General features: G+C 46.7%; 1 protein-coding gene across 1 annotated transcript; it reads left to right on the forward strand.

Moving 5' to 3' along the window:
- The first annotated feature begins 1,517 nt into the window (after positions 1-1,517).
- DNAJB13 (DnaJ heat shock protein family (Hsp40) member B13) lies at positions 1,518-15,831 on the forward strand. The gene is made up of 8 exons (XM_004381956.2): positions 1,518-2,639; positions 5,648-5,751; positions 6,859-7,020; positions 11,619-11,776; positions 12,855-12,968; positions 14,039-14,152; positions 14,885-14,961; positions 15,633-15,831. The coding sequence occupies exons 1-8, from the start codon at positions 2,572-2,574 to the stop codon at positions 15,784-15,786; spliced, it is 951 nt and encodes a 316-aa protein (XP_004382013.1). The 5' UTR covers positions 1,518-2,571; the 3' UTR covers positions 15,787-15,831.
- The last annotated feature ends 189 nt before the right edge of the window (positions 15,832-16,020 follow it).

Below are 16,020 nucleotides of genomic sequence, written 5' to 3' on the forward strand. Positions count from 1 at the left end.
ACAAAGGTCTAATCTCTAAAATCTACAGGAAAATCCAACACTTCTACAACAAAAAGACAAATAATCCAATTTAAAAACGGGCAAAGGAAATGAACAGACACTTCACCAAAGAAGACATTCAAGCGGCTAACAGACACATGAAGAAACGCTTACAATCACTAGCCATTAGAGAAATGCAAATCAAAACCACAATGAGCTACCATCTCACCCTGGCATTACTGGCACAAATCCAAAAAACAGAAAATAACAAATGTTGGAGAGGTTTCGGGGAGATTGGCACTCTTATACACTGCTGGTGGGAATGCAAAATGGTACAACCATTTTGGAAAATGATATGGCACTTCCTTAGAAAGCTAGAAATAGAAATACCATATGATCCAGCAGTCCCACTCCTAGGAATATATCCTAGAGAAATAAGATATATACACACCCATGTTCATTGCAGCATTGTTCACAATAGCAAAAAGATTGAAACAACCTAGATGCCCATCAACAGATGAATGGATAAACAAATTATGGTACACACGGAATACTACACAACAATAAAGAAGAATGATGAATCTGGGAAGCATCTCACAACATGGATGAATCTGGAGGGCATTATGCTGAGTGAAATAAGTTAATCACAAAAGGACAAATATTGTATGAGACCACTATTATAAAAACTCATGAAAAGGTTTACACACAAAAAGAAGCAATTTTTGATGGTTACGGGGCAGGGAGGGGTGGGATGGAAAAACACTGAATAGACAATAGATAAACGGTAACTTTGGTGAAGGGTAAGACAGCACACAATACTGGGGAAACCAGCACAATTTGTCCAAGGCAAGGTCATGGAAGCTCCATAGACACATCCAGACTCCCTGAGGGACCATTACTGGGCTGAGGGCTGTGGGGACCATGGTCTCAGGGAACATTTAGCTTAATTGTCATAACATAGTTTATAAAGAAAATGTTCTACATTCTACTTTGGTGAGTTCAGTCTGGGGTCTTAAAAGCTTGTGAGCAGCCATCTAAGATATTCCATTGGTCTCACCCTATCTGGAGCAAGGGAGGATGAAGAAAACCAGAGACACAAGGGATTAGTCCAAACGACTAATGGATCACAAGTACTACAGCCTCCACCAGACTGAGTCCAGCATAACTAGATGGTGCCCGGCTACCGACGGCTCTGACAAGGATCAAATTAGAGGGTCCTAGACAGTACTGGAAAAAAATGAACAAAATTCTAACTCACACACACACACACACACACACACACAAAAAAAAAAAACACTTATTGGTCTGATAGAGACTGGAGAAACCCCAAGAGTATGGTCCCCGGGCACCCTTTTAACTCGGTAATGAAGTCACTCCAGAGGTTCACCCTTTAGCCAAAGATTAGACAGACCCATAAAACAAAATGAGAGACTAAATGGGCACATCAGCCCAGGGACAAGGACGAGAAGGCAGGAGGGGACAGGAAAGCTGGTAATGGGGAACCCAAGGTCGAGAAGGGGAGAGTGTTGACATGTCCTGGGGTTGACAACAAATGTCACCAAACAATATGTGTACTAACTGTTTAATACGAAGCTATTTTGCTTTGTAAACCTTCATCTAAAGTACAAAAAAGAAAAGTGTCCTTCTCATATTGAGTTTAACGAGATGCTATTTTCCCCTCATTTGCTATTTAGAATGCTCTGTTGTATAGTTTAACAGTCTGCACCATTAAAGGTTATCAAATGCCAAAAAACAAAAAACAAAAAAACAAACTGTGTTAAGTCATGTTGATAGTGTATACCTTGATCTGATATGATGAGAATGACCATTTACTTTCGTGGTCTTCCTCCCAACAACCCGTAACTCCAGTCTAATCACGAGAAAAACATCAAACAAATCCCAATCGAGAGACATTCTGCAAAGTACCTGACCAGTACTCCTCACACTGTTAAAAGTTATCAAAAACAAGAAAATCTGAGAAACTGTCACCAGCAAGAGGATCCTAAAGAGATATAACCAGTAAATGTAATGTGGTATCCTGATAGGATTTGGGAACAGAGAAAGGAAGGAAATCAGAATAAAATATTAGTTAATAATAATATATCAATATTGATTCATTAATTGTGACAAAGTTACCATACTAATATGAGATGTTAATAATAGGGAAACTGGGTGTGAGGTATATGAGAACTCTTTGTACTATCTTTGCAACTTTTCTGTAAATCTAAAATTATTCTAAAGTAAATAAAATAACTTTAAAAATCAGCCAAATGCATTTGTTCTGAAAACTTCCAATTAAAACTAATGGCTGCTCTCCTTAAAAACAAAAAGAAAATAAAAACAGGGCTCTGTGACTCTCTGGTTTCTGAGTTGGGTGACCATTATCAGGACCACAAAGTCAGCCCCGGTTCTCCCCATCCTTTCATTCATTCGTCTATGAGGCAGAGCAGAGAAGGTGGGTTGCCTAGGAAGGAAGGACTACAACTCCCAGAGTGCCCCAGTGTGGTTGTCAGCAGCAACCAAGGAATGCAGACTAACAGCCCAGCTGGAGTCTGAGGGACTATTCATCTACTGCCTGCCAGCCAGCCAGCCATGGGCCAAGATTATTACACCGTGCTCCAGATCACTCGAAATTCAGAAGATGCCCAGATCAAGAAGGCGTAAGTCGGGGTGGCGGCCAGGCTTTGGGATGTGCCCGTGCAGGCCCTGCCCTCATCTCTTCCTTACAGAGCTTTCCTGCATAGCTCAGGGTAGGCAAGGCAAACTTTGTTCCTTCTCTTGCTTCTTGCACATCTATTTACTGGCTTTGGGCTGGGCCAGGGTCCAGGCTGGAAATTTGGACACCTTAGTTCCTCAATCTGTTCTCAAGCCATCAACCTTTACCCTGTATGCCCTGGCTTCTCTCCTGGGTACTTCAGTTTTCCTGGCAATGAAATGAGGACAAAAGAGACATTTGAACTTTATCCTCAATATTCTGGAGAACTAAAGAATTTTGAGCAGGGAGTGAATTGGCCAGATGGGTGTGTGATACATTTCATTCTTGCCATCCTATGGGCTTGGGGCATTGAATAAACTGCATCTCTAAATATGTCCATCAAGTCTTGGGGACTTTGTAGTCCATTCCTAAGAAAGTCTAGGACAGAAGTCAGCAAGTTTTTTCTGAAAATTTGTTTTTTTAAACAAACATTTATTGAGCACCTATCGTATGGCTAGACACAGTGTTAGCAGCTAGAGATATAATTGTGAACCAGACAGATGTGGTCCCTTACCTCATGCAACTTTACTTTTTTGGTGAGTACAGCTGTTGAGTAAGTCACCACAACTGTGATGAGTGTTAGGAAAGGGGAAGTGCAGAGTGTTGTGGAAGCTTATATCAGAGGAAGAAGGACCCCTTGGGAGGCTGTCCTGGTAATCCAGGCAAAAGGTGAGGCTTGATGTAGGACAATAGGGTGAAGAGAGGAGGGAGAATAGACTTGGCAATTAATTGGATCATTGAAGGGTAATGAAAAAGGAAGGAATCTGGGATAACTCAATCAGTCGAGTTTGGGTAGTGATAAAACCCATTGCCATCGAGTGGATTCCGACTCATAGTGACCCTGTAGGACAGAGTAGAACTGCCTGCCCCATAGGGTTTCCAAGGAACAGCTGGTGGATTTGAACCACAGACCTTTTGGTTAGCAGCTGAGCTCTTAACCACTGTGCCACCAGGGCTCCAAAATTCTGGGGTATTTACACTGCGGGAGCCCTGGTGGCGCAGTGGTTAAACGCTCCACTGCTAACCAAAAGGTCGGCAGTTCAAACCCACTAGCAACTCTGCGAAAGAAAGCTGTGGCAGTCTGCTTCTGTAAAGATGAACCCGTTGCCGTAGAGTCAATTCCAACTCATAGCTACATATATTGAATGTGTAGGTGTTGTTCTGAGCACCTTCGATCATTATTTCTTCTAATCCTCACAACAATCCAGAGAGGTAGACGCCATTATTGTCCCAAGGCCACTCACCTAGCAGATGGCAGAGCCAGTAGTCAGACACCATACCTACTATAATTGCCTACCATAGGCTCAGCCCTGAGCCAGGTCCTATGGGGAATCTAAGTGGGGAAAATGAAGAGAGTCTACAATGTGTTTGAAGAAATGACAAACTCATAAAACAATTAGAGAACAGTTCAGGACAATGTATGATGCCACTCACTGTTCAGGGCATTTTATTGGCCATTGGGACCCATCTAGGAAAAGGTCACCAGAAGGGAGGGCAGCTGTCCTGCAGGAAGGTAAGCTTGATCACTGGAAATTTGTTGTTGTGTGCCGTTGAGTTAGTTCTGACTCATAACAACCCTATATGACAGAGTAGGACTGCCCCGTAGGGTTTTCTAGGCTGTAATCTTTACGGAGGAGCCCCATTGGTGCAGTGGTTAAGTGCTCAGCTGCTAACCGAAAGGTCGATGGTTTGAACCCACTAGCTGCTCCTTGGAAGAAAGATGTGGCAGTTTGCTTCTGTCAATAGATGTCCTAGACCTCTGGCTTCCTGATGCATCCTGCTAAAGGGGAGCTCAGGGCAGGAGACTGGAGGGAAGGAGGAGAGTGGGGCTGGGGAATTTATTCCCAGCTCTCTTCCTGTGGTGTATCTTTGGGTTGGTTGTGTCCCTTAACTGAAGATCACAGCTCCTCCCAAAGTGCCTGTCCATACACTCTTTCCTGGGTTTCAGTAACACTCCCTCCCCTCACGCCTATAGGTTCAGGAGCAGTAGGGGTTCCTCAGTGCTACAGCTTCAGGGTATTACACTATCATTTGTGGTTTCCTTCCGCCCTACCCACACATTGGTGAATGGCCCAGTATTACCCAGAATTACTAAATCCATGCTATCTTTCTTCCTGGGACACTGATGATACAGATATCAGATGCTGCAGGCGTTGCTGCACTGAGTGGTGGGAGCGGACAGATATAGAAGTGAAAAAAAGAATGAGCTAGAGCCGGAAGACAAGGCAAAAGGACCTAACATTCACTGAGTGCCTCTTTGTACCAGGCCCTTTGTACACCTTATTTGATCTAATCCTCCCAAGAAGTCTGTCAGTTCGGGTCCTCTGAGAAGCAGACACCACAATAGGATTAGATGTGCAAGAATTGGATTGGGCGAAACACCTGTGAAGGGGCAGGGAGAGGGAACAGGGTATGCAGGGAGTGCTTCAGACCACAGTGTAGGTCTGACACCTATGAAGAGAGATAGGGAAGGAAAGATGGGGCAGGAATTGCTGCAGCGTGGTTCTGGGAAAATCTCAAGCCAGGCTTGCGGAGAGTCCTCAAGCAGAGGTTGCTTGTTGGAGGAGTCCTTTGTCCCATAGTAATGGGCCAGTCCTAATATTCCTACCATGCTTAGTCATTGATTGGGAGCAGCTTGGGGGAAGTAGAGCCTTAGCACAGATGCCCAGAGTGGCTGCAGCTGGGCTGTCATTCAACTACGCTCCCCACGTCAGGTTCTCTTCAAGATCTGAACATTGCACCTCCATAGCCATCACAGCCTGTGAGGTCAGGGTTGTCATCCCTGATTTGCACCTGGGAACGTCAAAGCTCAGGGGGTCCACTAATGTAGACAGCACAGCCAGATCTGAACCATGGTCCACCCCTTAAAAACAGGTCAACTGTTATGACTTGTATTATTCCTCCTCCTTCTAGGTACCGGAAACTTGCTCTTCAGAACCACCCCCTGAGGTCAGTTGAGCCAGCTTCAGCGGAGATATTCAGGCAAATAGCAGAGGCCTACGATGTGCTGAGTGACCGTGAGTGACTGGGGGGCTGAGGGTGGAGGAGTCACTCCAGGAGACCTTCTGTCACCCACCTCTCAATTAAGATCATTCCTTAAGTTTCTGAAGTGTTGGTTTTTCTAAGAGGGCCCAACAGAGAGTAAGCATTCCTCTTCCCTGCCCAGAATCTAAACACACTGAGAAAGAAAACAGGATAAAGAATTGCCTTTAGCAGTAAACACAAGTTAAGGCGGAGGACATGGCAGTACATGGACGCCCCAGGATCAGGCTGATTTACTCCCCAGTCACGGCAGTGCAAGACTTGGAGGGGGCATTGCTCCCCTACATACACCACATCACACCCATTCCCTGCAGGGACAGAGCTTTCCCCTGGAGGAGCAGAGTGAGATGCCTGCTGCCAAGGTGAAGGAGGCTGAAGTTGAGGCAAGCATGCCCAGTTATTCTCCCCAAATTTACCAAGTAGCTAAGTCTCCACCTCGTCAAGGACAAAATGAGTAAAGGGGCAGAGAGAGACCAGGAGTAATTAGGAAATGTCTCTCCTGTGGAAACCAGAAGAGTGAGGAAAGGGTGATTCCCCTGCCCCAACACAGGGTGATGCCCATGTGGGTTTCTCTAAGGGCTTGTTCCGGAGACTGTACTCATGGATACTGTGTAGAAGAATGGCTAGATCAGCAAGATCTCTCCAGCCCTGAATTTTCAAGACTTCAGAGTCCTTAGACTCTAGGATTTCAAGGCTCGAGACTCTGGAGGCTCTACAATAGTTAGATTCCAAGATTCTAGGATGCTGTTTATCCTAGATAATAAAGTAGCTATGCTGGCTTGAGTTCAGCCAAATCCCAGTACTGTAGCCTGACTTTCAGTCTGTCATCTCTAATCTGCTACCCCATCCCCAGCAAGTCAAGTCTTTCCCACCCTCTTTTGGGCTATGGAGGACATACCTAGGTCCACCTGGGATGAAATTAAACTTCTAACTTCTAGGGTCTCATTCCAAAGATTCCCAGAAAGCAAGTATTTTGGAAATAAAGCTATTTTTGCCCTTGTCCATAACCTTGGTCTTCCCAGCCCCTCCATCTATCCCAGCACCCCAAGCTGGACCCTCCTCAAGGTGACATATATCCACAGCTGTGAAGAGAGGCATCTATGACAAGTTTGGAGAGGAGGGCCTGAAGGGCGGAATCCCTCTGGAGTTTGGATCACAGATCCCGTGGACAACTGGTTACGTCTTCCACGGCAACCCTGAAAAAGTTTTCCATGAATTCTTCGGGGGAGACAACCCTTTCAGTGGTAAGAGGTCCTACTCACCCTGTCGCCTTACTAGGAAAGGAACTACCTCTAAAAGATGTTTTTCTTTGAGTAGGGTTTTTTGCTTTTTTTTTTTCAAGACAGGAAGGAAGGGAGGGAGGGAGGGAAGAAGAGAGGGAGGAAGGAAGGAAGGAAATAATAAAAAATTAAAACAGAATTTATTGAAAAAGAAATAAATTGCAGCCCCCCATTTACCTCCCTAGAAGCAGCTACTCATTGTTAACAGTTGATGTATCCTTCTAGAAATTTTCTATGCATTTATAAGCATATATGTATTTTTATATGTCTTAATTTTTTTAAGAAAATGGGACCACATTTTACAGAATATTGCACAGATTTTTTCGTGTAACAGTAGATCTTGGAATATTATTTTATTATTTATTATATATAGACCTACTTTACTTTTTTTATTGTGCTTTAAGTGAAAGTTTACAGTTCAAGTTAGTTTCTCATACAAAAACTTATACTCACATTGTTATGTGACCCTAGTTGCTCTCCCTACAATATGACAGCACACTCCTCCTTTCCACCCTGGATTTCCTGTGTCCATTCAACCCACTCCTGTCCCTTTCTGCCTTCTCATCTCACCTCCGGACAAGAGCTGCCCATTTAGTCTCATGAATCTACTTGAGCTAAGAAGCACACTCTTCACGAGTATCATTTTATGTTTTATAGTCCAGTCTAATCTTTGTCTGAAGAGTTGGCTTCAGGAATGGTTTTAGTTTTGGGCTAACAGAGAATCTGGGGGCCATGTCTTCTGGGGTCCCTCCAGTCTCAGTCAGACCATTAAGTCTGGTCTTTTTATTAGAATTTGAGTTCTGCACCCCACTTTTCTCCTGCTCTGTCAGGGACTCTCTGTTGTGTTCCCTGTCAGGTTGGTCATTGGTGGTAGCTGGGCACCATTTTTAGTTCTGATGGAGTATCTGGTTTATGTGGCTCTTTCTGTCTCTTGGGCTAATATTTTCCTTGTGTCTTTGGTGTTCTTCTTTTTCTTTGCTCCAGGTGGGTTGGGACCAATTGATGCATCTTAGATGGCCTCTTGCTAGCTTTTAAGACCTCAGATGCCACTCACCAAAATGGGATGCAGAACATTTTCTTAATAAACTTTGTTATGCCAATTGACCTAGCAGTCCCCTGAAATCATGGTCCCCAGTCCCCTGTCCCTGCTACTCTGTCCCTTGAAGTGTTTGGTTGTATTCAGGAAACTTCTTAGCTTTTGGTTTAGTCCAGTTGTGCTGACTTCTCCTGTATTGTATGTTGTCCTTCCCTTCACCTAATTCTTGTCTACTATCTAGTTAGTGAATACCCTCACCCTCCCTCCCCACCCTCATAACCATCAAAGAATGTTTTCTTCTGTCTTTAAACCTTTTCTTGAGTTCTTATAATAGTGGTCTCATACAATATTTGTCCTTCTGTGACTGACTAATTTCACTCAGCATAATGCTTTCCAGATTCATCCACATTATGTTTCACGGGTTCACTGTTCTTCTTTATCATTGTGTAGCATTCCATTGTGTGAATATACCATAATTTGTTTATCCATTCATCCGCTGATGGGCACCTAGGTTGTTTCCATCTTTCTGCTATCCTGAACAGCGCTGCAATGAACATAGGTGTGCATATATCTATTCGTGTGATGGCTCTTTTTTCTCTAGGATATATTCCAAGGAGTGGGATTGCTGGATCATATGGTACTTCTATTTCTAGCTTTTTAAGGAAGTGCTAAATCAATTTCCAAAGTGGTTGTACCATTTTACATGCCCACCAGCAGTGTGTAAGTGTTCCAGTCTCTCCACAACCTCTCCAATATTATTTTGTTTTTTGGATTAATGCTAGCCTTGTTGGGGAGAGATGGTAGCTCACTGTAGTTTTGATTTGCATTTCTCTAATGGGTAATGATCATGAGCATTTTCTCATGTATCTGTTAGCCACCTGAATGTCTTCTTTGGTGTACTTTGTTCATTTTAATGATTGAATAAGGTTTCATTCTACAAATGTGTATTAGTCAGAGATCAGTTGTAGAAACAGACACCATGATAGCCACGTTAAGCAGAAAAGGGGTGTGTGTAATACAGGGAATTAGGTGCTTAAATCATTGGGAGAAAAAAAAAAAAAGTCATAGGAAGGTCTGGATGAGAGGACTATAGACAGGCCCTCCAGGAATTCCTCCTAGAACAACACCTCTAAACTGGCCCATAAGGAGAGCTGCTATCTGCCAGTCATGAGGAGGGGAATCAGGGGAACACCGCTATTGTGCTCCAGAACACACCAATGTAGCTGCAATCATAGCTTAAGGAATTTGCTGCCATTGCTGCCCTGCTTGCCTCTTGACAGGCATGAAGCTAGTGGGTGGACACTGAATGTTGCTGCAGAAAAATCCAATATCTTCATGACAGTGCTAACCAGCACCAGCCAAAGCCACAGAAAGATGCCTGCCCTCCCTCTCTCTGCCTTCCGAATATCTCAGAGTTTACCTAATTAACAGAGTGCAGATTCAGAACCTAGCTGCAAGAGAGTCTGCCCAATGTTCTTTTTCAGCTATCCAGATTCTACAGTAGGAAATGTACAAGTAGGAGGATGGAATGGATGCTGAGTGCCAGTTCACCGCATCTACCATTGGATGTTTTATAATTTATTAATTTGAATCACTCTCTCGTTGATGAATATTTAGTTTTCTTTTTCCAGTTCTTTGCTAATATTATACAGCAAAGATGCCCTTTGCTCTTTTTCTGTTGAAACAGTTCTCATGCTACTTATAGTTGGATTTCCTAATACGCTTGTCTTCCTATCAGACTATGAACTCCCCAGGGCAGGGCCTAGGACTGATTGATCTCTGAGTATCCAAACCCCAGCCTAGGATCTGAGAAGAGTGAGTGAATTGGTGGATGGATGGGTGGATAGATAGGATGAAAGGAAGGATGGATGTCTGGAAGGAAAAGATGGATGGGTGGATGGGTAAGTGGATAGATGGGTGCATGATCCCAAACAGACGGACAGAGTTGATTTCTGAGACTCTCAATTGTCTTGCAAAGACAGTTAACCTTCAACCCTATCTTCCTGGCTCCAGTTATGCAGCTCAGGGAGTACAGATTTTCATTGCCTGTCACCTCCCCCCCCCCCATACACATCTTCTTCTCCTTGGCCATACTACAGATTTTTTGCATTCCAAAAATTCTCTCTCTTCACCATATTAATAAGATAATGGGCTGCAGCCCACTGCCCCCTTCACCTCAGCCTCCCTCCCACTCTGCATTGCCTTCATATGTCTGCAAGGAAGCTGAGTTTATAAACTCCAGGTGAGACTGGAAAAAGCAAGGGCCTTGGAGTCAGAGGGTCTGCCTCAAACCCATGCTCTGCCACTTATCAACCATGTAATTCAGGCAAATCTCTTCACCTTTCTGAAATCTCAGTTTCCTCATTGTGAAATGGGTGTAATAATCCTTGCCTCACAGGTCATTATCAAATGACATAATGCTTATGAAAATGGGCTTTGCAGTCAGAAAAGAATGCCATGCAATAGGCTTGCATCTCCCAGGGACAGGTGCGTGGAAAGAGGCTGTTCAGAGGTCAAAGCCAGAGCTTACAGGGGCTCATTAGGGAAGGTCAGGCTCGGACTCTGCAAGATCCCATAGGCAGTGTCCAGGAGTTATCTTGCTACAGTGCTTCACTCCAGGGATTCTTGTGTCCCATCTCCCTGCAGGGTTAAGCTAGGACTTCCTGTGTCCTGGCAATTGGTGTATCTCCTACCTGACATACCATAGGTTGTGGGTGAACAAATGAACACAGGAAAGCAAGAGGAGACCAGGTAATTCACAGGCCTCCCCATTACCCATCACACCTTAGAGAGACTGAATATGAAGCCCCCTCACCTTCCTCAGCCTAAGGTCATCTCACCATCCTGGCCTGTGAAGTTCATTCCATTGCATTAACCATGAGAGACAGAGGACAGCAAATCTTAATCATAACAGGTACCCTGACTTTACAGTTTACAAAGGACTTTCACATCTAGCAAGATAGTGTAGGATTATGGGTGTAGAACTGGGCAGGGGCAAAAAAAAAAAGTTGAGGAAAGAGGAGTTTGGGGATATGCTGGTGACCTCTCAAATTTGTTATTGACCACCATGCCCCTCCCCCTAGTCTCAGCTACTGACTTTATAGAAACGTGAATCTGGGGTCTCTAGTGGTCTTGGGCTGGGCTGGCCAGTGAGGAGTTGGAGGACTGGTGTGCTGTGCCTCCCCTCTCCCCAAGCTAACAGCGCCGCCAGAGTAATATCTGACACTACCACCAGCGGGCACTCCTCTCTTTTCTGAGGCAACAGAGACTGAAGGGGAAGGAGAGGGGAGCAGGGAAGTGGGAGGATGCCCAAAGTGGAGGATGAAGCAGTGAGGAGCGGCAAGGGATGCTCATCACTGGCTCTGCAGCTGAAGGCAGCTTCCTGACCCAGCCAAACAGCCTGAGCCTGAGAGGTAGGAATGGGATGTTGGGTATCACACTTGGGGCACCGAAGAGGTAGGGAGTGACTTGTGAATCTGAGTCTCTGGACACAATTCTATTCCTCTTCTCTCCCCATCTCCTACAGAGTTTTTTGATGAAGAAGGAAGTGAGGTGGATTTGAACTTTGGGGGGCTCCGGGGCCGAGGGGTCAAAAAGCAGGATCCCTCAATTGAACGAGACCTCTACCTGTCCCTGGAAGACTTGTTCTTTGGCTGCACCAAGAAAATTAAGATCTCCAGAAGGGTGAGTACTTGGCTTGCTCCTACTGGAAACCACCATTTACCCCATCCAACCCTACCAGTCACCTCCTTCCTGGCCCCTAACTGGAGAACTTAGACATGGTCTCTGATGGAATCATGAAAACTTAGATCTAAAGTTTGGAAGGGACAATTGAAGATATTAGTCTGGCTTTTTCCTACTGCAGGAGTTCCCTTTGCAGTTTTCCTAACTGGGATGGTATCTTTCCTTTCCTCTCTCTCAGTTCAGCCTCATCCCTGTGGGAGGTGGGAGGGTTCTGAAGGGAAGGAGTCTCCTGTGAATCCTGCCCTCTTGGCATTCCCAGACCATACCTCCAGGATTTCAGCAGGGTATAGACCTCAGGGGTAAGAGGGAGCAGTGTGGGCCTGGTGGGTGGGCTGGGAGACAGCCACTGAGGTTACTGGTTGGAGGAAGGCCCCTAGTGACTAAGGGTCCAGTCCTTGGCTTGGCCCTATTCCATGGCCCAGCCCTGTGCCAGGCACAAGAACAAGGCCCTCTCATCTTTGCCCAGAGGAGATGCCAACTGTCGCCATGCTTGCCACAGATGGTCCCCATCTGGGCATGTGATTAGTGAGTGGATAGACAACATAATGGAGAATACACTGGGTGAGGCTCAGATATGTTGAATTCTATGGTCTTTCTCCCTTCAAAATTAGATTTCTTGCCCTCTGTCCTCCCCACTCAGCTAGGACTTGCTAAGAGACCTGTATGGAGGCTCAGGTTCAGGTCCTCTGGGGTTGGGAGGGAAGAACTGGGTATATTTTTACTGAGCATCTGTTAGTGGTCACATAATTTCTGGGGCTGGAGTTGTGGGCTTGATCAACTCATGGGGGCTGCTTGGCATCTCAGGCTCCAGTCCCAGTCCCACGACATGCCCTGCCATCTGAATCATAAGTTCTTGGTTCTAATGGCAAGGGAGTGGGAGTGGAGATGGCTCATTACTAGGATATTGAGCCTGAACACAAATCCCAGAGAGCCTCCTTCATGTGTACAAAGGCCAAATAGTTGCCTCTGTTCATGGAAATCCAATCAAACCCCCTGTCCCCGTACTTCCTCGCTGCAGGTGCTGAATCCCGACGGGTACTCCTCCACCATCAAGGACAAGATCCTGACAATTGATGTGAAGCCTGGCTGGAGGCAGGGCACACGCATCACCTTTGAGAAGGAAGGGGACCAGGTGAGGGGGAAGAGAGGCCAGTGTCCCAGCCCCCACCCTTAAGTCAGTCACCTGGGCTCAGGTGGTGGGGAGACTGAGGTGCAAGGAGGTGGTGCATCTCCCGACCTGTGAGCCCTGGGCTTATAGGGAGACCAGTCTGCAGAGTGGGTGAGATGATCCTTAATGTCTTTTCCAAGGGCAGAGTCTCACAATGCCTTTGTGAATGGGCAGCCCAGGAATTACCCCCATTTTACAGAGTGGGAAACTGAGGCCCAGAGAGGAAAGGAACTCACCCGGAGCAAGAGTGAAAAAGCTGAAGGGATAACCCAGTCCTAACTCCAGTGCTCTTCCTGATGTTTTTTAGTGCTTCTCTAATTAAAGCCCAACCATAAGAGGTACTCAAAAACCATTTATTAATAATAATTTAAAATTAAATAAAAAAATGTGAAATGATTGTCCAAGGAATGCTGAGTCCTTAAGTCCTGAGGAGAGTGGCAGAGTAATTCCTCTGCCCACACTTCCTGCCTCCCTTTTCACTTAGAAAACGTCTACTTCCAAAAACATCTTTCAAGTCCCAGCTCCAATGTTACTGCCTTTGGACAGCCTTCCCAGATCTCCTGAGCCTCTGGGCGTCCCTTTATCACAGCCTGAAGCATGCAGAGGAGTCCATGAGTGTGGTTTTTCCACCAGACCGGGAGCTTTTTGGGGTTAGAGGTCGGTCTGATTCCTCTGTCCCCAGTACCCAGAAGAGAACCCAGCAGAGTTTTAGTGACTTAATGAAGCTTGCCTGGGGGGTGTCACTCATGGAGTTATTGGTAGGAAAGAGGCTCAACTGAGGAAGCCTCTCGGCCCTCCAGCTGAGTGCATCTATTTTGGGCATGCTCAGTAGAGGAGAAGCAACATTGGGGGAAGCCATCAGGTTGGCTTCTCAGGGCAGGGTCTAAGGAGGCTGAGTTGAAAAGTCCCTTTCAGAGCACCTGGCCCAATCTCCCCATTGTACAGATGAAGACATGGAAACCAATAGGGGCAGGAACTTGGCAAAGGTCACACAGCCAATTAGTCCATGTCACCCCTTGGCCTCCCCTGCCCAGGGCCCCAACATCATCCCAGCCGACATCATCTTCATTGTAAAGGAGAAGCTTCACCCTCGTTTCCGCAGGGAGAACGACAACCTCTTCTTTGTGAACCCCATCCCCTTGGGCAAGGTAAGTGGGCAAAGTGGAGAAGCAGGGAAGGGAGGGATTATAGCTAGCCTCATCTGTCCCAGGGGAGACCCCAAGGCAGGCAGGCAGGCCTCCCCCTCTACTCACCCCAGTGTGTGGCCCAGGCCTTCAGAACCGGCTAAGTCTGCCACACAGAATCAGAATCAAACCAAACCGGAATCTTTGTGGTTGCCTTCAGTCCAGGGAGTGAATGACCTCTCCACAGCCTCCCAACCCAGTCACCAGCCTAGACTTTGTCTCCCCTTCCCCACCCCACCTACATTCAATCACTGTTAACTGCGTGCAGTCAGCCCCTGCCTGACCTGTGGCTACCCCATGCACAACCAGACTGGACTGTTGCGATGCTGTCTACCCACCCTGTCTAACTGGCAAGGTCCTCCTTACCCTTTAAGGCCCTCATCAACTGTTACTGCCTCTGTACAGCCTCCCTGCCCCCTAGATTGGTTTGGGGGCTTCTCTTTGGCTCCCAAAGATCCCCTTACTTCCCTCTGTCATAACACTTAAGCTATATCAACATTAGTCTTACCTACCAGACGGTAAACTCCTTAAGGGCAGGCAATTGCTTGGGTCACTCACCTGTCGGTCCTTGAAGAGCATTTTTCTCCCAGGTGCCCAGCTCAGGACATGGCACTGAATAGGCTCATAAACTACTCTCTAAAAAGAATGGCCATAATGACCCCCCTCCCCCCACTTTTGGCCTCAACCCTCCCCCAGGCTCTTACCTGCTGCACTGTGGAAGTGAAGACCTTGGATGACCGTCTGCTCAACATCCCCATCAATGACATCATCCAGTGAGTCCGTCTGCTTTGTGCCCCAGTAGGCAAGGGAAGGTCTGGCTGGGCCTTGGGAGTAGTGTCAGGCAGGTCTGCCTGGTATGGTATGGTTGTACAGGTTGTGCCCAGCATCAGGGTGCCCAGATGAGGAGGCAAGAGAGGGCCAAAATCCAGCCCACACCCCACTCCCCGGCCAAGCTGTGGGCTACATTTACCTGGCTAAAGGTATGCCTTCCTCTAATTTGCACAAAGCTACTGTAGAGGCCAGAGGCCTCCAGTGTTGGGCAGTCCCTGCTGCAACATCCTCCAGAAACTCTCATTAAGTTCTGAGTTGTGTCCCTTTTCCAATAAAGGCCCTCTACATGGGAAGCTTTGCTCACCAGCCCAGCATTCCTCACCCCAATCCAGGGTCTGCCCACCTTCCTTCCCTACCCTGTTCCCGTATGTAAAACAAACTTCCTGGGACCCTCTATCAAACTTGGTGTAAATGGGGCCAGGGACCAGGCTGTCTGGGACAAGGCAGCTCTTCTCTCCCCTCCCACTGGATCTGGCTAAGAGGCATTCCATGGTGGAAGCTGTAGTGATTGCCCCATTCCTGATGTTAGGTGACTAGGGATGGCATGGGACCTGTTGAGGTTCTGCTCTAGGGTGCCCTCTGATCTCCCTTCTTTTATCCTCCCTTGTCTCAGCCCCAAGTACTTCAAGAAGGTGCCAGGTGAGGGGATGCCATTGCCTGAGGATCCCACCAAGAAGGGGGACCTCTTCATCTTCTTCGACATCCAGTTCCCCACCCGCCTCACACCCCAGAAGAAGCAAATGCTGCGCCAGGCATTGCTGACATGATATGGTGGGCTGGAGGCCAGAGCAGGGGTGGGAAAAGGCCAGCCAAGCCTCTTGTGGACAGGGAGCTGGCCCGCTGCACAGATGTGAAGGTGAGGGTGGGATGGCATAGGACTTTTAAGTTGACATAATAAAGACTTATTTCTGACCCTCCAGCTACACCCAGGAGAGTGTGTTGGAGGGAGAGGAGCTTCATACCAGTCCTCCCTGGAGCAGAGGGAAGAGCAAGGCCCAAGA

The sequence above is a fragment of the Trichechus manatus genome, unplaced genomic scaffold (genome assembly GCF_000243295.1).
Source record: "Trichechus manatus latirostris isolate Lorelei unplaced genomic scaffold, TriManLat1.0 scaffold00088, whole genome shotgun sequence".
NCBI lineage: Eukaryota > Metazoa > Chordata > Mammalia > Sirenia > Trichechidae > Trichechus > Trichechus manatus.